This window comes from Lepidochelys olivacea, assembly GCF_965140295.1.
Source record: "Lepidochelys olivacea isolate rLepOli2 genome assembly, chromosome: 3".
Classification (NCBI taxonomy): Eukaryota; Metazoa; Chordata; order Testudines; family Cheloniidae; genus Lepidochelys; species Lepidochelys olivacea.
In genome coordinates, this window is record NC_140413.1 from 164032562 (window position 1) to 164057115 (window position 24554).

The 24554-nt window shown below is 40.7% G+C and overlaps 1 protein-coding gene across 2 annotated transcripts in view; it reads right to left on the bottom strand.

Moving 5' to 3' along the window:
- SPATA17 (spermatogenesis associated 17) overlaps positions 1-24554 on the bottom strand; it is a 146855-nt gene that overhangs the window by 26830 nt on the left and 95471 nt on the right. For both annotated transcript variants that reach the window (XM_084624449.1, XM_084624448.1), the window contains one exon: positions 10552-10687. In XM_084624449.1, the coding sequence (XP_084480575.1) occupies positions 10552-10687 (136 nt within the window). The remainder of the gene's footprint in view (positions 1-10551; positions 10688-24554) is intronic.

The window sequence follows — 24554 nt, forward strand, 5'->3', positions numbered from 1 at the left end:
AATTCTGTTTAAACAAAAGCTTTATAACATCTAAGAAATTTGCACAAGAAGAATTATTTGGGAAGTTAAAACATTCTTGCCCCTCGAGCTGTACTATAAGAAATGATGGACAAAGTTTGCTCTTATAAAAATACATGATTTTCTTTCTATGCCACTAACATGCAAGTTGCATTATTAAATGAAGAAGGTAGGCAAAGCAAGACATTTATCATCCAACAGACAAATGACACTGGATTGCTAGTTAGACAGTATAATAAGTACCATCTAATTTTCTCTTTAGAATCAATTTATTCTTCAAAGCCCTGGATCATCATCAAGGGACTGCATTTTCCCGCTGAGAAATTACAGAACTGAAAATCAGGTTTTATAAAATGTTCTACTAGTTGCTGACAAACCCTTTGCAAATAACCACTAGAGTGGATTGGATTAGAAAAGTGGTGACAGTGTCTTTTCTCATGCAAATAACTTTACTAAATGACTCGAATCTTCCCAGTTACTACTTTGTATTATTCTTTCAAACTTATTATTTTCTTAGAGTCACCAGTAACCTTCAACAGAAAATTGTTCCAGGCTTTCTTTTTAACCTTTCAGTTGGTCACACTGTCTTTTTTTACACTTGGTTAAATAATATCCTGAGATACGTTTTGTGGATTTTAATTTGCCTCACAATTTTAACCTTCCTTATGCACCTATGAAAATAACTTGACTGCCAGCCTATGGTTAATAATCTGGTTATCAGTCCATCATTTACATTACAGAGTTTATTAAGAGCAGCATTTTCAAAGGCAGCCCCAGTAGGATGACCTCTAGGATCTTCTCAGAAAGAATAATCTATAACTCAAGAACATTTTCCCATGGGAACTCTAGTACCATTTGACTTAATGAAATCAGTGACAAAGTGGTCTTCAAGAGAAAGCATATTTCAGTAAACATGATGTAGTCTTCCAACCAGAAATCTGGGAAATCTCTGTTTATGCAAACTGTCAAGTATGTAAACCAATTGTTTTCTCCTCTGACTGAATGATGCAACATATGGTAATGAGAGATAGTAAATTACCATTGTTACCTATTGCTAACATTCAGCGTATCTTTCATGGTATTTCATGAGGATTGCTGTGACATTTGTCTGCCTTTTAAATATATGGTACACAAAAGTATATTACAGTATTTACTAAAAGGAAATACTATAATGGAAAGTTGTATACTAAGTAATATGTAAATCAAATTGACAGACTGCTTTGTGTGTTAACCCAATCAGATTGACAAGAGTTTACATTGCACTTCTCTTTAAGATACTTAAACCATTGGTGGAGGCTTTAGGTCCAGATCTATGGCTGTGGCTGAGATGCATATGATACAGGTCAGGAGAGGCATGCAAAAGTAGCTTTAAGGCAGTTTTATGTTTCCCTAATCCTGGGACCATTTGCCTACTAGGCTGCTCCCCGGCATAAATCAAAGCATCCTCAGGGCTGCTTTATTTTATCCTAGCTGTCCAGGGTCCCAAGGGCTGGGGATTGCTGGTGCATAGATAGTTGGTGCTCCTCCTGTGCTAATGGCTAGAGGTGTGGGTATTACAGGAGCTGCGTAGGCACGGGGAATCTTAAAAGTGACTCTTAAACTAGGGTGCATCAGAGGGTCTGACTCACAATGCTTATTTTGAAGGATAACACACAGCAGACAAAAATGTGGTCTACAGTGACTGTGAAAGATGGCTTTTCATAAATATCACAAACTTTACAATCAGGGCCAGATCATTGGTTTTGACTGAGCTGTGGTCAGGGCAAGAGGAAGAAAGGGGGCTGTAAGATCTTGGGGCCAGCTAAGGACTAATTAAGTCCAAGGCATAACTTGGAGCAGCTGAAGGGATGCTCTAAATTACACAAGTAACAATGGTCCCACAGGGATCTGTTCTTGGCTCTACATCATTTAACATTTTTTAATATTTTTAACATTTAATATTGCAGATGACATGGAAATTGAGAAAGTGAATCATAGAATATCAGGGTTGGAAGGGACCTCAGGAGGTCATCTAGTCCAATCCCCTGCTCAAAGCAGGACCAATCCCAAACTAAATCATCCCAGCCAGGGCTTTGTCAAGCCTGACCTTAAAAACCTCTAAGGAAGGACATTCCACCACCTCCCTAAGTAACACATTCCAGTGCTTCACCACCCTCCTAGTGAAAAAGTTTTTCCTAATATCCAACCTAAACCTCCCTGACTGCAACTTGAGACCATTACTCCTTGTTCTGTCATCTGCTACCACTGAGAATAGTCTAGATCCATCCTCTTTGGAACCCCCTTTAGGTAGTTGAAAGCAGCTATCAAATCCCCCCTCATTCTTCTCTTCCGCAGACTAAACAATCCCAGTTCCCTCAGCCTCTCCTCATAAGTCATGTGTTCCAGTCCCCTAATCATTTTTGTTGCCCTCCGGTGGACGCTTTCCAATTTTTTCATATCCTTCTTGTAGTGTGGGGCCAAAACTGGACACAGTACTCCAGATGAGGCCTCACCAATGTCGAATAGAGGGGAACGATCATGTCCCTCAATCTGCCGGCAATGTCCCTACTTATACATTCCAAAATGCCATTGGCCTTGTTGGCAACAAGGGCACACTGTTGACTCATATCCAGCTTCTCATCCACTGAAATCCCTAGTTCCTTTTCTGCAGAACTGCTGCCGAGCCATTTGGTCCCTAGTCTGTAGCGGTGCATGGGATTCTTCCGTCCTAAGTTCAGGACTCTGCACTTGTCCTTGTTGAACCTCATCAGATTTCTTTTGGCCCAATCCTCTAATTTGTCTAGGTCCGTCTGTATCGTATCCCTACCCTCCAGCATATCTACCTCTCCTCCCAGTTTAGTGTCATCTGCAAACTTGCTGAGGGTGCAATCCACGCCATCCTTCAGATCATTTATGAAGATATTGAACAAAACTGGCCCCAGGACCAACCCTTGGGGCACTCCGCTTGATACCGGCTGCCAACTAGACATGGAGCCATTGATCACTACCCATTGAGCCTGATGATCTAGCCAGCTTTCTATCCACCTTATAATCTGTTACGAATTATACCTGAGAGGACACGCACACAACTGCTGCGAATTATACCTAATAGGACACGCACACAAATGCTATGAATTACATCTGGTAGGACACGCACACAAATGCTGCGAATTATACCTGATAGGTCACACACAGTTCGAATCTAGGCTGAGGCACATAAACAAACTCCACAACTGCAGAGTTCCCAAAAGACACTAAGTTTATTACGCTCGAGCGTGGTGCCCCCCTGCTAGCCAGGAGGGGACCCCGAATACAGATTATACAAAGGTTATATACTTTTTAGCAAAGCATGTTGCCCTCGTGCATCAGAAACCTTAGCCAATAAACAAACCCTTTTCTTATCTACCACCTATCCCTGCTTGGTGCATTCCTTGTGCTAAACTAGTATGTTAATTACATAGCATGGTCCTAAAGCCATGCATTAGTAACTTTTATTATCAGGATGGGAGGCCTCACATCAAAGGCCAGGAGATAAGGAGTTTAGGGACTGACAAAAAACAGATAGTTGGAGTCAAGGCAGGCTGGAGACAAGGAGGAGGATTTTCACAGGAATGTAGTAGCTAAGGAACACGCCTTCTGGTGTATGATGTGCTTGTTTTTGGACAATGGTGGGCCCCAAACCAAAATGGAGTCACATATGCTAACTTTTCCTTAACAAATCCAAGTGGTAAATAATGAAGAGGAGAGAACACTGATTCAGAGCTATTTAGATCTCTTGTTTGACTGCAAGAAAATAAGTGTTTTAATATGGCTACATGTAAATGTGTACATCTAGGAACAAAGAATGTCGGCCATAATTATAGGATGGGGGACTCTATCCTGGGAAGAAGTGACTCTGAAAAAGATTTGGGGGTCGCAGTGGGTAATCAGCTGAACATGAGCTCCCAGTGTGCTATTGTGGCCAAAAGGTTTAATTTGATCCTTTGATGCATAAACAGGAGAATCTCAAACAGAAGCAGAGATTATTTTATCTCTGCATTTGGCACTGGTGCAACCACTGCTGGAATACTGTGTAGATTTCTAGTGTCCACAATTCAAGAAGGATGTTGAAAAAATGAAGAGAATTCAGAGAAGAGTCACAAGAATGATTAAAGGATTAGAAAACATGTCTTATAGACTGAAGGAACTCCATCTATTTAGCTTAATAATGAGAAGGTTAAGGGGTGACTTGATTGTAAAATGGTCTGTGATGGAGAATCCACAAAAACACTTGGTAAGTTGTTTCAATGGTTAATTACTCTCACTGTTAAAAATGCATGTCTTATTTTCAGTCTGAATTTATCTAGCTTTCACTTCCAGCCATTGGATTGTGTTATACCTTTCTTCGCTTGATTAAATATTTGTTCCCCATATAGGAACTGATAGACCGTAATCAAGATTGGATGTTTTTCTAAAAGACATGCTCTAGGAATTATTATGGGGAAGTTCTATGGCCTGCATTATAGAGGAGGTCAGATTAGAAGATCACAAGGGTCCCTTCTAGCCTTGGAAGAGCAGCATGATTTGGCAACAACCCTTTCCAACTCTGACATGTCCTCTATGTAGCAGTGGAGGCAGCTATGCTGACTATACCACCTAGTAATTCCCCTACACTACGGTAATTTCCAACTGCCCTGTTAGGCCAGCTTTTCAGCTGCCATACACTGGTTGCGAAATACAAAGCAGCTGAACTGGGCACCAAGAATCTGGCCCACAGAAACATTACAAATGTCCCTTCTTCTGTGTTTGTAATTCATAGTGCTGTACAACAACCAGAGCATACCAGTAAATCTGGCCTTAAAAGTTTTTTTAAAAATTAAAATGATGTAATCATTCCACAAATCTTTAACTTATTAGAGATGTCACATGGTGCCATTCACTTTCTATTTATTGGGTAATCTTTGTATGATTTTTTTTTATAACTCAAACAAACAAAAAACAAATAGGAGATTCCCAGAAAAAAATGTTAAAAGGGAGTTAAGGTTGAGGGTAAGGTTATTGGTAAAAAATATTAAATGTATTTTGTAATTATCCCAAAATACAGGCATTACAAATCCAGAATATGTGGAGTTAAGGTTACATTTTGAAGAAATTCACAAATCATAAGGTTTGGAAATGCACAGTTATGGCACCTAAACAATCTTAACTCTGTCCCGTTAGTGACACCATGCAGTAACCATACAATTATGATTAATACATTTGTAGTTTTGGTCCCAGGCCTGATAAAACTGACTTTTAAAAACAAACATTTTTTCCTCGAAAGGACACTCTTTCCCCCCACCCCAGCAATGCTCCACGGACAGTGCTCTGCAGGTGCTAGGTATATATGGGGAAGGAGGAGGTAGATGTGGGTAGGTCAGAGGCTTGCACACTTCCTACCCCACAGAGATTTCCAGGCTGTATTGTATTTTCTGTTGGGACCTCTGGCCCAGATCTAGTCATGAATCTCCAGTTAGCCACTGTGGTAGCCTGTTGGAGCCAGAGCAGTTGCGGAGGCACAGAGCCTTCATGCAAATGGTCCTGGTGTTTTGTGAATCCATAGGGTTTGATGCCCAGTCGTTTGTTGTTAAAGAGAACAAATCCCAGCTCACTGGATCAATGCATGAGGAACTCTGCAATGGGATGCTCAGAGTGATTTTCTTCCTGAGTCCCCTCGTGCAAACTTTTCTGTGGCAATCCAATCCATGCTCAGGAGTGTGTTCTACAGCGTGGTGCTGTGCCTAGTAACAAGGCCAGGATATTTGGGCAAAGAATTTGCTTTTAAAAACGAAATGTAGTCCTCGTGTAAACAAGTGTTATTACATACACTATGATACATACACATTATACAAACTCACATCTGCAGTACAAATACACTTTTATTTGGGTATGCGTATATATATAATGTATGTATATACGTGGTGTGTATATATAGTTAGTGTAGACTTTTGTTCACATACTTGTGCATTTCTTTACAAGCTCAGATGAAGGCAATCATTATCATGGAAAATTAAAAAAAAAAATCCTGTCTCTGATGAATTGTTAATGACTGTATCTACCCTGGCAAAATTTGGATCTGTAACTCTACACTGATGGCAAAAATGATGGAAACTGTAGTGTATACAATGCACAGGAATATTTACCACATGCTCTGCAGGTTACACAACACAGTGATAAAAATGCCTGTGTCCTGTCTACAATACAGCTTCCAGTGCTGCAACTGTCAGTGGAGCTGTACTGGGGGTGAATTACATATCCTGTTTTTTCCTAGCATAGGCAATGCCATAGCAATCAGAAACACTTTTAATTTGATATTTGATTAATGCAGGCTGTACTCATAAGATATTTCCCCTTGAAAATATCTAATTATTTAATTATTTGCTGTTATTAATGGAATGAAACCATTCAAAACAAACAGCTAGAGTGGCTGTTTTGCAGCAAGCTCATAATCATCAATTCATATATGTAGAAACCTTCCTAAAATTATATTAAGCTGTCCTGTTGAACTTGAAAGGCATATTTTATCCCAATCAATGCATAAAAGTAAAATTATCTATAACTAAGGCATGTTTCTCTGCTGTACAGTTCAGCTGTAATGATCCCCACACACTGCACTTGCACATCAATTATGATAATCATAATCACGGTCGTTAAGCCGAATGTTCATTATTATCAGGATGCTGGTGACAGCAGATTCAATCATCGGGTGCAATGGGCAGGCAGTCACAGTCCCACCCAAGTTTCTGCAGACAGCGTTGTGCCACATTAAGTCTATGATGTGTTCCACATCCCACTCTATTCCAAAAGCTGTAGACGGTAAAGGTCAACTTTATGTTCTGTGCAATATGCTTAGGTTCTCTAAATTAATTCTTTGGAGCACTTGGATATTTTATGCTTTGTAGATAATAAAATTGTATTTAGGGCCAAAATGCATGTGCAAATAATGAAACAGTGCTGCAGCCATGTTGTAATTCACCTATAATAAGGCATATGAGGAAAGATTCTATCAACAAGGAAATCTTAAAATGTCACTTCCTGAATTTCCCGAACAAGGAAAACATTAAATGATGCCATTAGAGTCAGTTATCTAAAATGCATATGCAAACTAATTCCAATTTGGATTAAAAGCTGTAGGATAGCATTTCTGCTTCAGTAAATATGAACATGTGAGTGTTTTGACAACAAAAAAATTATAGTTAGTATATTTGATTCCCAGACTGTCCAACTACATGAGACCTATCATTATAGATTAAACTCATGGTGATTGGTAGGTTCTTAATACTAAAACTGCACACTTAATATAAATATGGTCTAAGGTATTCCAAAGCATTTGAAAATAAATAAATGAATAAAAATAAAAATAAATGAAAACAAAAAATAAGGCTTTAGAAGTGTGTTGTTAAAAAAGAAGTCATAAAATTATTTATCAGTTTTTACAAATGTGGAAACCAAAATCAAGTACAGTAGTTATCATAACAGTTGCAATATTTCTCTTTACCTATTTGTATGCTTTCAGTGAAAAATGTAAATACAACACTATTTTTTCCCTTTACTTGGTGATGTCTTTGAAATGGTCATAGAATATGATAACAGTTTGGAGATCATTACTAAGTAGAAATAAAACGTTTACGTTCTCGCATTCACGAACAGCTGCTATGATGTTCTGAGAAAGGATGTGCTATACCCCATCTTGTTTATTCAAGAGGAAATATAGTAAACCAATATTCACCTAATTGATATCCTATTAAGGAAAGAATAAACAAGTAGTTATATAGTCAGATTCAAATCTTTTTGTGATTTTTTAAAAATTAACAGTATACACAAACCTGTGTATAAGTCTGAGCAATTTATAATTAAATATGATGTACCCATAAAACACAAGGAAGCTAGCTTTTCAACAGATAATTTGGAACAGGCTCAACATATTTTCCATTAACACTTGAAGAGGCCACTCACCATCAAGGTGATTTCTTGGGAGGACTCGGTGCAAGAATTTGTAGCCTTGCCCTGTCGTTGGCGATCACATTTCAAGAAAAATAGTATTTTTCCTTTCCCAATGCACTACTGCAGTGATAGGCTGAATGCATATCGTAGCAGGGCTATCATCCACTCAGATTGTCATATAAATTGTATTTATATACAAAGTTTGACACATTTCAAGTAGGAAAATCAGTTAAGTGCTAAACGGGAGTAACAGATTCTGAGATGAAAGATCCTTAGGCTTTCGACAGCATTAAGGTGTTTGCCATTTTGTTAAGTCTCTTCCACAGCATTTCCTGCATATATGCTTATCTTGTGTACAGTATAGTTATGCACAACATAATCATATATTCAAGAAATAAATTTGTAGATCACTTAAAGTGGTGCTTAAAAAGAGTTTCTCTTTTAAAGGGAGTGATTATGAAAATCTGATCTGAGGTCTTTTTTGATAGGGCCTCTTTCCCTAAAAAAGTGGTGAGGAATGGAGATTTTTAGACTCTTTCCTGATGATAATGACCAGTAAAAGCAGCAGGTAGGTCAAGAAACTGCTCTTCTTTCCTATTAGCTCTCTGTGTTTGTAAGTGCCTCCTAATTGAAGCTTCATATTGATTTAGAATTGGTAGTTGGAAGGCTAGATGTCATATTGGGTTAATGGATATAGCTGTTCACCTCTAGAGATTTAGGTTGAAAACTGTCTAAGATCACAAGTAAAAATGAGTTTGGTGGTCTCAGTTAAGTTTCTAGCTTATATGATGTACATTATCAAGAAATGCCCAGGATTGGAAAAACAGAATTGTTGCTGGTCTGACTTGAGGAATATCAGCAAAAAATGTTTGGAGAAGCTTTTCTATAACCTACTTACACTATGTCTGCTGGCTTCAAACAATGCTACTTGTAACTCATTTTGTTTTAACTAAATCCAGCCCCCTCCCCTTTTGTTTGTTTGTGAAAGAAGGTTCAATTATTGGCCTATGTGCATTTAACTGCAATGCAGTTTAATAAAAATTATTATGTTCAAATACCAAAGTCTTACTCTGCTGACTGTAAAAGTTGGGAAAAGAACTGCTTTTTGCTTATTAATTATCTTAATTTCCAAATCAGACATCTGGTGGAAAACACAAAAACTAATATAGATGTGAGAAACCTTATTTAAAAAATCAAGAATTTGTTTTTCCTTTTTACTCTCACTCTTATGTTCAGTACCAAGTTGAAATGTTTGTACGGATAATTGTTTTAAAACTGGAGAGATGGCAGGGGAGAGAGAGCAAGCATATCCTTAACGGACTGAAGGCTAGCTAGCTACAGTATTATCACTGTAGCTGTAGACAAAAGAGGAATATGATTCTTTCTTTAGAGAAGCTTTGCTGGAGTAGAGGAGAAAAGCAATAAAAAAATTCTGGCTTCTTTTCTCTTAGCAACATATTGACATAGGAGACAGATTTTGTAGACTTGGGTGTACACTTACAGGGAAAACATGCTTGAAAACTGTGATTAAACATGTCTTAACACAGTTACTACTGACACTATTTAAAGAGCTGATACGAACATCCAGTACTGTTAGAACATTAAAAAAAAATTTCTAATTCATTTTAATTGCATCCTCACTGACCCTCTAAACTGTTTAAATGTCCAGAAGACCGATAATCCTCACCCAGGATACAAAGAAGTCCTGTTGACAAGAATCAGCCCCTGGTTTAGCAGGAATTGGTGTGTGATAACTTTGTTTTCTTTCATCCACTTTAATCTAAGTCCACTGGGAGGTTACATAAATTCAGAATCCTTTGCTTCCCAAAACTTACAAGAACTTACAAAACAGCCAAGAAGCAATTGTTCAATTGTCTTTTTTCCATTTCATGCTTTGTGACTGATGCTCTACATGACTGAAGCTTTTAAACTTTTGACAACCTAGCCTGTATTGAATTCCTTCCGTTGAACTTATATATACACTGTTAAAAGTTTTGAGAAACATCACATCCTATCATGTTAGGAATTAGAAAGACTTGAGATGGTTTTTGACAAATTAGAGAATGATGAAAATATCTTATGGTAACTATAGCTCTTCGCTCATTTTTAAAACTGAGCAGAAAATGGAAGAAGAAAAGCATTGGTTAATATTTCCATTTTTTGTTGAGATTTTCAGTAGTATTCACTTATGTGTTTCATATTTATTCTTCTACCAGATCAGAAAAAGCAGTACATAAAACAGGATATCTTTTGCACATACTGCAAGTAATGTGGCATTTATCAGAAGCATATTCCCCCCAATAACTTTAGGTCCTTATTCCATAAAGTGCAAAGCACCAGCTGGGGGGTGCTGAGTGCCCTTAACTTCAGTTGACTTCAAAGAGAGTTGAAGAAGCTCAGAATCTTGTAGAATCTGACCTTTAAAGATTACAATCCATTATACTACTTGAAGTCCTGAATCCGTGCCCATCAGAGTTATTGGAAATGTTCCCATTGAATTCAATGAACTTTGGACCAGGCCCAATGCTTTCTGATTTTAATAAAATAACAATCGAAAAAATTATCACTTTGCTTCATATTACAGTGACTCACCTTGTTTGCTACCCATTTCTCATGGTGTTCTTCTCGGAAATGTTTGATTCCATAAGTCATTTGGCCATATTTACTTGATGTATGAATTAATGGGTCATACTCCTGTTTTTTATGACATGAAGAAAATGGCAAAAATCTGAAAGATAAAAATATTTGCATATTTATTACTACTCTACTATGGTTGCAGTAGGTAGTATTTTAAATCAGAGGTATAAATGCTGTGAGATATGAGCAGAACATATACCCAACAAACTTTCCATTAACTTGTTTATGTCCTCCTCTCAGTGTTGCCATAGAGCTAATGCATTTTCTCTCCCAAGCTCTCCACTTTTTTAAAGAAGTGGTGCCACATTAGAGAATCATACAGTTATGATATGATGGAATGGAAACTTCTATGTGAAGATGTAACTTTGGTTCATTTGCATACCCAGGTGATTGCTTGGCTATTTACCAACCACTGTATTTAAACTGTAACTTATTTTAGAAATTACATCCCAAACCCTGAGGGCCCAATTCAGCTACTCTTACTCACTCTGAGTAGTAACATGCTACACTAATAGTCACATTAATTACAATGTATTTGTAGACCATAGATTTAAAAAAATGTCTGTTGCTTTTGATAAAATCACCAATGGTGTACCTTAATCACAAGATTGCTTAATTGTATTGAACAGTAATAGTTAAGGGCATAATTCTGCCACCATTAATAATATTGAGGGGAACTCCCTGATAGGGGAGCCATGCTGCCAGTGCCTGGGGCTACAAGGGGCACAAGTCTGACATGGAGGGAGAGGGCTTTAATATAGATGGCCCTAACCTCCCATGGGTGTTTGCAGGTGTTCTAGACAGGTCCCATCTATTGCGGAGAGGCATGTGGTAAGGGGCACCTCACAAAGATTTCCTATTCCTAAGCCCACTGCCATACATTTCATCATAGGAGCAGATGATCTGGTACAGATTTATCACATTTTAATATAGATTAAAATCCTATGAGATATGCCATTGCTGGTGTTCTGAAAAGCAGCAGGTATTCTTTATTCTATGTTATGGTAGTTAAGTGATTAGATGGCTAGAATTAAAAGTATGTGTTTCAGATGTTTAGAACATTATTTTGCCTGAGCTGTCATGAGGATAGCGTAGCTAATTTTAAAAATTCTAAAAGAAAGGTGGGAGCTTATTTGAAGGCCACACTCCCCATGAGATTTGGGTTGTTAAACAAGGATTTTGATAAAGATGGGATGTGACCAACTTGTCTCAGCAGCACCTCCTTGTGGCCCAGCAGGGTACGACTCACCCGACTGTGGTTCCCCAACAGTTGGGTGTTACCCCTCACAGATCCAGTGCTGAGGTGCCTTAATTTTCTGGCTATTGTACACCTGAGTCCTACCCCTTCCAGGGTATTAAAGTCCAAAACAAAAAAAAGGAAAACAGTGAACTTATAAATCAGGGTTGTCCATGGATTTGTCAGCTGGACCCCACCGTACTGCTCCGAGCTTGTCTCTGTGCAGCTAGCTCCTTTTTATCAGCCTTCCTGGGCCTATTAATTCCATCCACTAAATGATTCATCCATAAAATAAGCTTCCTCAGGCTCTGGGCTGGAACCAGCCTTCCCTCATCAAGGAAGTAGCAGAGCCCTGCTCTCCTTACTGGTCAGCCCTGAACTGGACTAGGTCTTCTTTTCACTCCCCCTTCACTTCTGACATTGGCTAACGGTGTAGTGAGGTGGGGTCAGCTGGATCCACAGGCTCTCCTTAGACTTCTCCTTGCCAGGGAGGGGCCGGTCTGCCCCTCACACACTGTTCCCCCCACTGCCAGCTCCTCTCCCATACCAGCTCCCTTCCATCCTGAAACAAAAAGTCTGCATTTCAATCCTAGCCCTCTGCTGGATCTGAAATGGGTGCCATCTCATGAGTACCATCTCATGAGTCAGGGGCTGGTGTCTTTCATGGTCTGTGTACAGGATGAACTTATTGCTAGGAGGTAGTATGTGAGTGCCTTCATGGCCCATTTCACAACTAAGCCCTCTTTTCTATCATGGTGAGTAGGCTTTTTCTCTTGGGAACAATTTTTGGCTTATGTAGAGGACAGGATATGTATTAGCAAGGAGTGTTGCAAGCAAGACACGAGAAGTAATTCTTCCACTCTACTCCACTCTGATTAGGCCTCAGCTGGAGTATTTTGTCCAGTTCTGGGCATCACCTTTCAGGAAGGATGTGGACAAATTGGAGAGTCCAGAGAAGAGCAACAAAAATTATTAAAGGTCTAGAAAACATGACCTATGAGGGAAGACTGATAAAATTGGGTTTGTTTAGTCTCGAAAAGAGAAGACTGAGAGGGGACATGATAACAGTTTTCAAGTATGTAAAAGGTTGTTACAAGGAGGAGGAAGAAAAATTGTTTTCCTTAACCTCTGAGGATAGGACAAGAAGCAATGGGCTTAAATTTCAGCAAGGGAGCTTTAGGTTGGACATTAGGAAAAAATTCCTAACTGTCAGGGTGGTTAAGCACTGGAATAAATTGCCTAGGGAGGTTGTGGAATCTCCATCATTGGAGATTTTTAACAGCAGGTTAGACAAACACCTGTCAGGAGTGGTCTAGATAATGAGTCCTGCCACGAGTGCAGGGAACTGGATGAGATGACCTCTCCAGGTCCCTTCCAGTTCTATGATTCTATGTCCTGCTGTTGATTGCCTGGGACAAGACTGCTCCCAACCTGACTTTGGAGGAATCAATCCGTAGAAGAAATTCCTTCTTGAAATCTGGGCTGTATGAGGTGAGCTCTCTGCAGAGGTGAGCATTTAGGATCTGAAAGGATTTCTTACAGCCTTCCATCCTGTGAGAAAGCCAATACATCTTTTTTGAGCTACTGTCTTTGAGCAGATTGGTGAGGGAGGCCACAATGGATAAGAATCCCAGTACAAATCAGCAGTAGTATCCTGTCATTCCCAGAAACCTGTGCACCTGCTTCTTTGAAGTTATAGTAGGGCAGGTCCTTAAGGCCTGGACCTTGTCCACCAGAGGTTGTACCTGACCCTTCAGGTAGGTTGTCTCATCTTTGCATATGCCACATTTGGCAGGGTTTGCCATTAGTCTGGCACTGGAATACAGCAGCTATCTGTGTCAGGTGATCCTCTCAGTGCCAGCTACTGATCACAACACCATTGAGGTAGGCAGTGGCACAACTACTGTGGGGCTGAAGAACTTGATCTATTAACCATTGAAAAGTTGCTGGAGCCTTTTGTAAGCCAAATGGCATAGTCCAGAACTGATAAAGCCAAAAGGATGGCATAGCCCATTTTTTCTCAAGAGTTTGGCATGAATGGAATTTGCCAGTATCCTTTGGTAAGATCCAGGGTGGTAATATTTGGTTCAGCTGGTCTAGCAGCTCATGAACACACAGCATGGGTTATGCATCAACCTTTGATATGGCATTGACTCTTCTAAAGTCAGAGCAAAATCAGCTGGTCCCGTCTGGCTTAGGGACCAATGCAATTGGACTTCTCCAGTTGTTATAGGATTCCTAAAGTCCTTCATTATTAATATTTACTGATTTTTTTCTTGAAAAATTCCTGGGTTTTTGAAAAAGCCAGTATTTGGGTTTAACCAATTTTAATGTGGACTTTGGCCATTTTTCATAGAGGAAGCCATACTGAAGGGCCAGCAGTGGGAGCAGGGGGCTCTGTCTGGCAATGGCTCCAGTGCTCACAGGGTGCAGCGTTTCACTCCCCTCCTGACTCCTGCCCTTCAGGTCCCCTTCCGTTCATTCTGTGTAGTGCGGGAGTGAGATGGGCAGGGAGTTGGGTCCTAACAGCTGAGACAGCCCACTGCTGCAGCGACAGGCCCATAGGGAGGGGAAGGCTGCACTCTGAGAACTGGCTCCCTTGCTGGACAGAGTCCCCTCGCCACCTCAGCCTTTCAGCACAGGAGTGGTCTTAGCTGCCAGGACCTGGCTCCTTGCCCATCTTACTCCCCCACTGCAGCTGGACAAAGCCTGCTGGACAAAGCCTGCAGTGGGAAGAGGATGGGGCTGTGCTGAAGGGCTGGGATCCAGGGGGACTCTGTCTGGCAGGGGGACATGCACTTACAGGTGCAGCTTTCTGTTCCCCATGTAGTCCTGGTCATTCAGCATGCCCGTTTGCTTCCTCTGCATGGGGACGGGGGGAGTAAGCCGGACAGGGAGTGGAAGACTTCCTCACCTCCCACATGGTGAGTGCCCCTCCCTTGGCCTCTGTGATTACCAGGCACCACCCCTCCCCCATGCTTACTACCCTTCATTTTCCATTTATATCAATTTTCTCCTGTTTTTAAACTTTTAATAAATCCCAATATATTTCCAGGAAAATAAAATAAATAAATAACTGATAACAAAGGGCCTTAGGGATTCCTAAATTTCTCTCTGGGTCCAACATAGATTGTAATTTTTGCTTCATGGGTTTGCTCATCTTCTGGGAAAGTGGCTGCAGGTTTTCCCTTACTTCCTGCCACATCCAAACTGAGCCAGGACACCAGGTGAGATGGGTTTGTCCAGGCTGGCCTGTTCCTCCTACATTTCTTGTATTAAGACCAGAATCCTTCTGTGGTTGCCTCCCGTTCAACAGTTCAAACGGGAAGAAGCCTGTAGATGACTGCAGCACCTCCCACACCACAAATGAGAGGGCTGAAGGGAGGCGACTTCAGGACTCTGACTTCCCCAGCCAGATTTCTCATTCACTGGAGCTGATCCTTTGGCTCCACAGTGTCCCTCTCTGAATGTCACTGTAGCAGTCCTAAATGTCATATAGTTATCCAGTAGCTGGATGGTGTCTGCCATTGTCATGGGCCAGTGACATAGAACCCAATCTTTTCCCCTGGTGGGGAATATCAGCGTTATTTGTTCAAGCAGAATGATTTCTGCTATTTGAATCCCTGTCTCTGTCTGAAATATGAGTCACTGGCAACACCAGTGTTGCAGTTTCTGTGTCACCATGCAGGGACAGGCACCTGGAGGATATCGCTTCTCCCAAAATCAATGAAGGAACGTTGCCTGCACGATATCCAATATGTCAAAATGGTTGCTTTGACTTGTACATAATCTTGTGATGTCACTGAGTCTAACCCACATTAGGCTGCTTGCATTGTCTGGTCGAGAACCACCTGCTCAAGTGTTTTGAGAAAGATCTCTGGATCATCTTCAGGTCCCATCTTTGGTAGTCTTCTGGTACCGGGGCTCCTGCCAGATCTGTGCCACTAGGCCCAGCCATTGTGGGTGGCCACAGTATGGTCACAATCTGTTGCATTAGCTTTTATTGCTTCTGGGCAGTTATTAGCTGCTGCTGCTGCTTGGTGGTCAACTGCTGGAGGAATTGCTGTTGCTGCTGTTGGCATTGAGCATTCTGTTCTGCCATCCAGTAGTTGTTCCACATCCATACTACGGAGGAGGAATTTTTTTCTGGTGTTTGGGCGGGGGCGGTGGTGGTTGTTGGGGTTTTGTTTTTTAAGTCCTGACCTGCTCCCCGTCACGGGGGCTAGATCGTGCCTGCATTCAATATCAAATTTGTAACCAGGTTGTCTCAGTGGCACTCCTTTATGCCCTCGCAAGGGCATGTTTAGCCTGCTGCGGGTCTCAGATGGTCGGGTGTCACTCCTTACAAGTCCAGTATCATGGTGCCTTAGCTTTCTTGCCTCTTCTCAGGCTTTGGAGTCCAAAACAAAAAAGGGAAAACAGTAAAGCTAAAAATTTAGGTCATTTGTGGATTCATCAGCAGGATCCCACCCTACTGCTCCAGACTTGTCTCCCTGTGTTTTGTTCCTTTTTATTGAGACCTAGTCATCCTATCCTCCAAATGGCTCAGGCTCTGGACTGGAACCAGGCTTCTCTCACTTAGGAAGTAGCAAAGCTCTGCTCTCTATACTGGTCAGCCCATCACATGGCAATAAAACCATTACTTCTGTCTATGGATTGCTAAATGGGTTTTTAAAAATCATTTATTGGGGGAAATCAATATTTTAGCAACTGTAAATTTTATCAGTGAACCTTCCATCCACTCTCCCCTTCAGAAAAAGAAAGTCTGAATATCTCACTAGTAACCAATTTATTCCATCCAGTATCCCAACCAAATGTTATATAAAATTAACAAAACAAAAACACAGAGGTAACAGAGCTTTAAATAATACAAAGCTACAGAAGTATGTGTACGCTCATGGGACAGGTAGCTCTCATATAAGACAGATTATGGTACTTGTAATGTTAATTTGCACATGGGATGGACATCACATGCACAAAAAATTAATGTGGCCCCAGTGTCCCAGAGTATACAGAGAAGGTGCTGAGAGCCGGCTGCTCCACTTACACATTTTTTTATCACTTCTGAATTGCATTTTAATAGTACATTTTTCTTTTGTTCAGACATGAAAGAAAATTGGCTTTCTCAAGGGATTGGATGGCTGAGAAGACAAGGCTAGCAGTTTAGGGATTTGCCCATATATGCATGGAATTTAGTTTATCCATAACATTCATAATTCACTATGAATACAGTGTTTGTAATGCCTATATACTAAACAGATTAAAATTTTTTGTAAAATATCATTTATTGAGAAAAATGGAAGATAAACTAAATGAAAATCATGATGTGCACAGTTTACAATCTTAAGTTATAACCCTATATACAGAGCTTTTAAAAGATCATCATTTCAATTTAGATCACTGTTCAATCCTCCCCTTCTTTTTGCAAATAGTCTCTCAGAATAACCCAAATTCTATGTATCTTGATGTAGAGATCAAACAATATTCTGATTATGTAAGAAATGATACACAATAGAACATGTATGTGGTTTAGTATCATAAATGCATATTTCATGTGCTGTGTTCTACTGAATATCTTAAACCAGATAAGTGCATCATATACTGTTGTGTGTGACATTAACTGCACACTCTCGATTATGTCTCTCTACTTGGAAATGATTAATAACATATTTATTAGTTTTTGAGTAATAATAGAGACTTTAAAAATTGTAGATAGATAGAACGGCATAAAATAAACTGTTGCTTTCATTGTTTTCCTTATGTCCCCAATTCTGTAGTCAGATCCATGAGGATGGCTCCTTACACCTATGTCGATCAGAATGATCTATATTTGCAAAATTGAAGTCCTCCTACATCCAGCAAGAATCTCTGATATTCATTGTATATTCATTTCAATAAAGAATGTGTTTTTAAAATACTATATTAGTATTAAAATAGAGTAGAATGACTGAAGTATATCATGGAAATCATACAAAGGACATTCTACCTTCATAGCAGAACTTAGAACAAAAAAGTACAGCAAACAGCAATAATATTGCAATATAGACTGATATAGAGATTTGTAGCTTCATGTATACATTTAACATAGCTTCTCTCAAAATTAGCAATTATTTATATTCTGAACTTGGTAGAAAAGGGGAGTGGTTAGAGAAGAAGAGGAAAACATCCAGAGAAAATTAAATCCAGACAGAGATATCAATGTTGTTAGTTAAGTGCACAAGTTTAGATTTAATAGGTCTATTCAAGCAAAGATCTGAAGAGCTCATTCTGGCAGATTTCTTACATCTGGGTCCCAGCCCCCTAGTGTGACTAAGGTGGAACTCCACAAGCCCTCGAAGGTTTTTGATGGCTAAAGGCAGTGGTAGCAGAATGGAGCAGGAGCCAGCTCCTTTCTTGGCAATCAAGTGTCCAGGTTGCTGTCTGAGAGAGAACTGAAGGCTCCCCAAATAAGGCAATAATAAAAAATGAAATATTATTGCTACAAAAACTCAAATAAGGGATATCCCAAAAGAAACAAAAACTCTAGGATGGGTGGGGATTTTGATCAAGCTTTGCCCTCCTAGAGGCAAAATCCTAGCAGCGATACTTTGTAAATGCACTGTGTACCAGGTTGCTACCTTGCAGAGATGGCTTTGACTGTCTCATTAGCATCAAAGGCTGTCCTTGGTGTTGTGTCGGATCTATGCTGTGGCACAGATGGTGGGGTTTCAGTTTGTTTGTTTTTTTATGCTCTTGTTCTAGAGAGGACAGTTGAGTAGGGTAGGGGCCTTCTTCCATAGCACCACCAGGCCTTTGGTCACAATGCTCTGGTAATCTATGACTCTGAGTGCTGCAGCCACAAATTGATTATCTTGATGTCCAGGTAAATGCCAGCACTGTAGCTCAGAGTAGTGGAGTGCAGTAACATGACAGTGGCGAGCCTTCCTTCTAACTGTTCGTGCCTCAACTTCCAAGTTCTCATGTGGAGGTGAGGGGATATCCCCAGAGAGGATTTTTTATTAACTGTCTTTAAGGCACATTTAGCTTTGAGGCATCCTTTTCAGCAGCCCATACAAAATAGGGTGAAATAGCATGGAACAGGCCTGATTGGACACACACAATCCTGCCTCAGATAACTCTCAGTGCTGCACCAATAGATTCCTGAACGTCCGAGCCAACTTCCGTAAAAAGTCCTTTTCTTTCTCCCTTCATCCTGCTCCTCTCTCTACTGTGTGTAGTTTTCCTATCTCTCCACTCTTTCTCCATCCTCCCTACACATATTCTCTCCTTTCTTCCACTTCCTCAGCCTTTGTCTTTATTCCTTCTTGTCTCTCTCACCCCGTTATCTAGAGTTTTTGTTTCAGTAGAGCAGCAGGAGATGGAAGAAAGGCCTTCTGGACCCAGCAGATTTTCCAGCTGGGGTGGTAGGGATAACATGTATAGCAGGATGCTGATCAGGGCCTGACTCTGATGGTAATTTGAGAGAGAGAGAGAGATAAGCTTCCTGGCAGAAGCAAGAGGAATATAGGCTTGGCAGGTGTGCCACTGTCTGCTGAGAAGCACAGTCTCAGTTCTGTGTGATGCCTACCAACAGGGGCACAGCTCAGAAACACTCACTTTCTCTTGTGTTTACACAGAAACAGTAGTAGTCCTGCAGTCCCTTCTCTGGATCTGCCTGTAAAAGGGTGGCTTGCTCTTGGGGCTAAACCAACCCTGATTACAAGATGGGCTTCTCCTGGGAGGAAGCTGGTGATTCCTTTATAAAAGGAGCCGGGTAGAAATGTTGAGATGGTCCAGCTGGGGAAAGAGATCAAGCAAGGCTCCGGCAAGGCCCTGAGTAAGCAGGGAGGAAAGCTCTCCAGGCAGGAAGGCCTGGAAGATACCTCGACTACAACAAGGAAAAAAATGAGAAAAGCTCTTTAGGCTGACAGAGATCGTGAGTAACCAGGGAGGAGACTGGCTGAAGAAGAACTCCAGAGAGGGTGGAAGTTTTTTGTTTCAGTTAAAGACAGTTTTGAACTTTTATTTAGACAACTGTGACCCTGGAATGGGTGGACTAAGGATTGAGACCTGGCCAGAGTGCCAAGTTACCTGACAGAGAAACCACCACCAGGGTGACTAGTGACAGGGGCACTAGTCCAGCAAGGGGCTGTGACCCCATGCCTGGCTATGAGGGGGCTTATCGTGGTGAGTGGACTCTGTGGACTGACTGTCAAACAGGCAAATGTCCGGTAACCTAGTAGCAACGGAATCTGGGCCTGTACTCTGATGCCAGATCTCTTCATGCTTTGTCCACACTTCTGAGAAGGGTCTGACGCACTTCTGCATTAACTGCAGGAAGCCACCTTGTCATAATGAGGTACAAGGTTGCACTACCTTGGCATAATGAGGTACATTAAAAACAGAGAACTACGTAGGATTTTCATGCTTACCTTAGCTTCCTTTCTTTTGTAATTTCTAGTTAAACATTTAATATTACTTTAATGCATATTTTTGTGGTTTAATAATAGAAATGCTGCCAAAATCTTACCTATAGCTATATGAACAGAAGTGCAATAATTTTACCTAAACAGGTTCTCTGCACTAGTGATTCTATCTCTTGTCTTCTTGTTCCAACTCAAATAAAACAGAATTATCTGTCAGTCTAAAGAAGACCATGAACAATTAGTTCCACATAAACTGTTCAGTACCATCTGGCACATATGAATTAATTATTCTTTATGAAGAACTTCATGAATTTTCAGTTTTCAAAGTTGGTGCCAAATCTGAAGTTATTCCTCCACCCATTCAGATGTGCCCTCTTTGGGACATTGAGTACTATCACCAGTATTATTGCCCGTTTCTGCTTTTCACTCAGGGAAGGCAAGAAGCTCTGAGGCTGTTCTTATCTTAGCATATGGTTGGGGCAGCCATAATTTGTCCCATAATGAATTCATGTTAAAACAAACTGTATTTACAACATAAAGACAGTATAATCCCTCGATGCATCTACTCTGGTTACCAGTTGTGCTGAAAAAATTTTTATAGTGGGGTGCTGATGATGCAAACCATGTATTTGGTGTTGTTTATTACTACTTCAAGTCATGGGGTGCAGCAGAACCCCCAGCATCCCTAGTTCCAGCACCACTGCCGGTTACATCCAATGTCATATAATTTGATAATTATATTATTATTCATTATTTAAGACACTGTATGTAATGCTACACTAAGTGTGTGTCCAGTCCACAGCTGTATTTATCGTATAAATTATTCTGTATTCTGATGTTAGTAAATATAGGAATCCTCTGGTCATTTTTGTTTAATCCAGGTCTGCAATGGAGTAAGGTAGCGGAAAAAAGAATAGCCTACTTCTTGTATGAAGCAAAAGTAACAGAGATCTCTTTTGCAGACAAATTCTAGAACTTCTTAATTATACACAGACTTATTATCTGCATCCCCAGTGTTATAAAGTACCAGAACTTCATTAGAAAAATTAAGATAGAAAAATGAAGGCACCACTTTGTAAATTTCCACTGGAAATTAGCTGGAAGAAGCAGAGGAATACTGGATCAAAAGAGGGTAATCATGCTTAACTGTGCCCTAGAGCACCCGCATGTATAATACGATTTACACAGTAACTACCTCTCCTATTACAGCTTGTTTGGAGTATTTCTGTGTTAATGGGGTTAGCTAATTTAGTATTTTAACTTAAAAAGACTCTGCTGATTAATAAATGTTGCACACTGTGCTAGTAATTAAAATAAATGGAAGAGTTACAAATAGAAGTTGAATTGTTAAGGAAACATTATCTGAAAATATATGGTAATCCCTGTTTATCATAATACAATAACAGTCCAGAAAATATGCAAATTGCTAAAGTTGCAAAGCATATGAAAAACTAGACATAATTTGCAAAAAGTTTTTAGATGTGTAAGATCTGTATGACATAAAATGCAGTGGTTATTTTTATTGTAACTAACTCAGAAATACAGTGAACTGTATCATCCAGATGTAAGACATTGAAATAATATTTTATTTAAGAAAAAATCTTACTCAAGCATTTAGCTGAATAAAAAAAATAACATGTTCTTAACATTTTGTTACCATTCATTCTGGGCCAATTCCTGACCCTCACGATCTGTAGGCACAGGGCCTATCTAGGTTGCAAACTTCTCCATAATCTTTCCCTAAAAGAGAGGCTAGACCAGAACTAGGTAGTTGGACAAGATGTTCATTTTGAAAAGTCTTTTGTGAAAAATTTAATGGATAAAATTTAATACTCAGAAGAACAGAAGGAATCCATCCTCTTGGAATGAGTATTAACCATCTCCCTTAAAAGCAGACCAAGCCACTGATGTTCATTGTTCAGGAAAGATATGGATCTGGTCCATAGATGGTGGAATTTGAGTCCACCAAATAACTCCTGGAGGCTGGTAAGAATGAGACTCAGAATTCAGCAAAGTGAGATGGAATGCTCTGAACTATAATCACACTGAAAACAAAAGATGTGGGGAAGAGAGGTCAGTAGGGGTTAATTTTTCTTACGCGACAGAACATGTTCATATCTTGGGATAGAAAATTAAATAACAGATTATCTAAGGTTTTTAGACAGCCCCCATTGCTATGGTACCTCAGGGTCTAACAATCTTTATTGCAGCTATCCTCATAAAGCCCCCCTGAGGTAGGGAAGAACTACAATCCCTATTTTACAGATGAGGAACTGAAACACATTGAGCCTTTGGGCTTGGCTACACTTGCAGATGTAGAGCGCTGGGAGTTAAACCAGCCCTCGGAGAGCGCAGCAGGGAAAACGCTGCCGTGTGTTCACACTGTCAGCTGCAAGCGCACTGGCGTGGCCACATTAGCAGCTCTTGCACCGCCACAAAGAGCAGTGCATTGTGGTAGCTATCCCAGTGTGCAAGTGGCTGCAACGTGCTTTTCAAATGCGGGGGGCAGGGGGTGGAGTGTGACAGGGAGTGTGTTGTGTGTATGTGGGGGGAGAAACAGTGTGTTTTGGGGGGCTGAGAGCTGTGGGGGGCTGTTAAGTTCAGCCAGCAGCAGACTCCCCTCCCCTGCGCGCACACACACACTCACAATAGCAGCATTCCACACTAATGGTTTGCTTTGTCTCAGGGCAGATAAGCATGCCGGCTGTCAGAAACGGAGCTTTGAAAGGGGATATCCGCCTGCCTGCAGCTGATTTCAAAACAATGAGAAGAGTGGCCACTTGACTTCAGGGGATTATGGGATGTTTCCAGAGACCAATCGCAGTGCAGTAATGCAACACCTCGTCCACACTGATGCCTGGGCATCAGTGTGGACGAGGTGCAGCAAGCTTTATGCTTCTCATGGAGGTGGATTACCAGGAGTGCTCCAGCTGCAGAGTCCAGGCGCTCTACGTGCCTTGCCAGTGTGGACACCTTAGGAGTTAGGGCGCCTGGGGCTGCTTTAATGCGCTGTAACTTGCAAGTGTAGCCAAGCCTTAGTGACTTGCCTGAGGTCACATAGTAAATCTGGAATGGGTGAAGAAACTGAAATCTGTTTTCTCAAGCCCTAGGCTAGCACCCTAATCACTGGACTGTCTTTGCCCTCTCTTGTAAAACTATGTCTTTATTTATAAACCGCAACTAACTCTGGAGGATTATGTGAACTTTAAAACAATCCTTTAGGGGGGCCCTTTGGAGCACAATGCATGTGAACTGAGACATATTTCAGAAAAGTTATTGAAAATTTAATTTCTGACCTTTAGAGAATTACATACAAATAAATACAACAGATCATCATTCTTGGGTTGATGTTGCTGCATGCAACTAAGAAGAGAACTTTACATGCTCAGTGTTCTAAATCTATTGGTTCCTGCAAGTGGTGTCTTATGCCAGCCGCTAGTCTGTAAAATGGGTGCTCCAATTTCCAATTCCTAGCCAAGTGGAAAGTAAAATCACTCCATCTCTGTAAAAAGGAATGGCGTTATTTTGGGGGGTGGAAGGGAGACGGAGGAGGAGAGGAAGACTTCAACTCTGTGGGGAGAAGTGTGGGTCAGTTGGCACTTTTGTGATGTACTTCTTCAGAGAACAATTATCAAGAAAGTCATTTGTATTGGGCCAGATACCCCAGTCATTCCATCACTACAATGTGGATAGATTCTAGTTGTACAGTCAGTTCCAGTGTATAGAGATGAAGCAATATTCTGAGAGTGGGGAGGGCTGAGGGGACACAGCAGAGCTGAGTGCAACTATGCTTATTCTCTACTAGTACAGACAGGTCCTCTAAGGAACTTACTCCAGTGCCATAACTGAGGGCAGGCTCTTAGCTGATCTAACTTCTGACGTAGCTGAGCAGCACAGGTCAGGGAGCTCCCTGTGGCTCGTGTTCTCAACTGCATCAGAACTTGGATACAGTGCATAGTTGAGCACTCTGTTTTTAAGATGCATTTCCCAACCGATTTCTAGTCCTGAAGACTAAAATGCTTCAGAGATGACATTATAAAATAAAAGATGAAACTGGAAACTGCAATAGTCTAAAAATGAAGGCAGGTTTATCATATCCTGAGCTGTAATGTTTTGAATGGAAGGATAATATATGTTCTCCCATTTTAAAGTTGGATATAGGCAGAGCCCTGTGTACAGTAGATTATGCATCCACATAAACAGATTTCCATTCTTAAGTGTTGCCTCCCTGGTGTGAGACAGATCAGAAACATCCCTAGCTCTTATATTTCTAGTCTTCTGAGGCTCTAGCAGTTAGGCACAAGACCCTCTGCTGT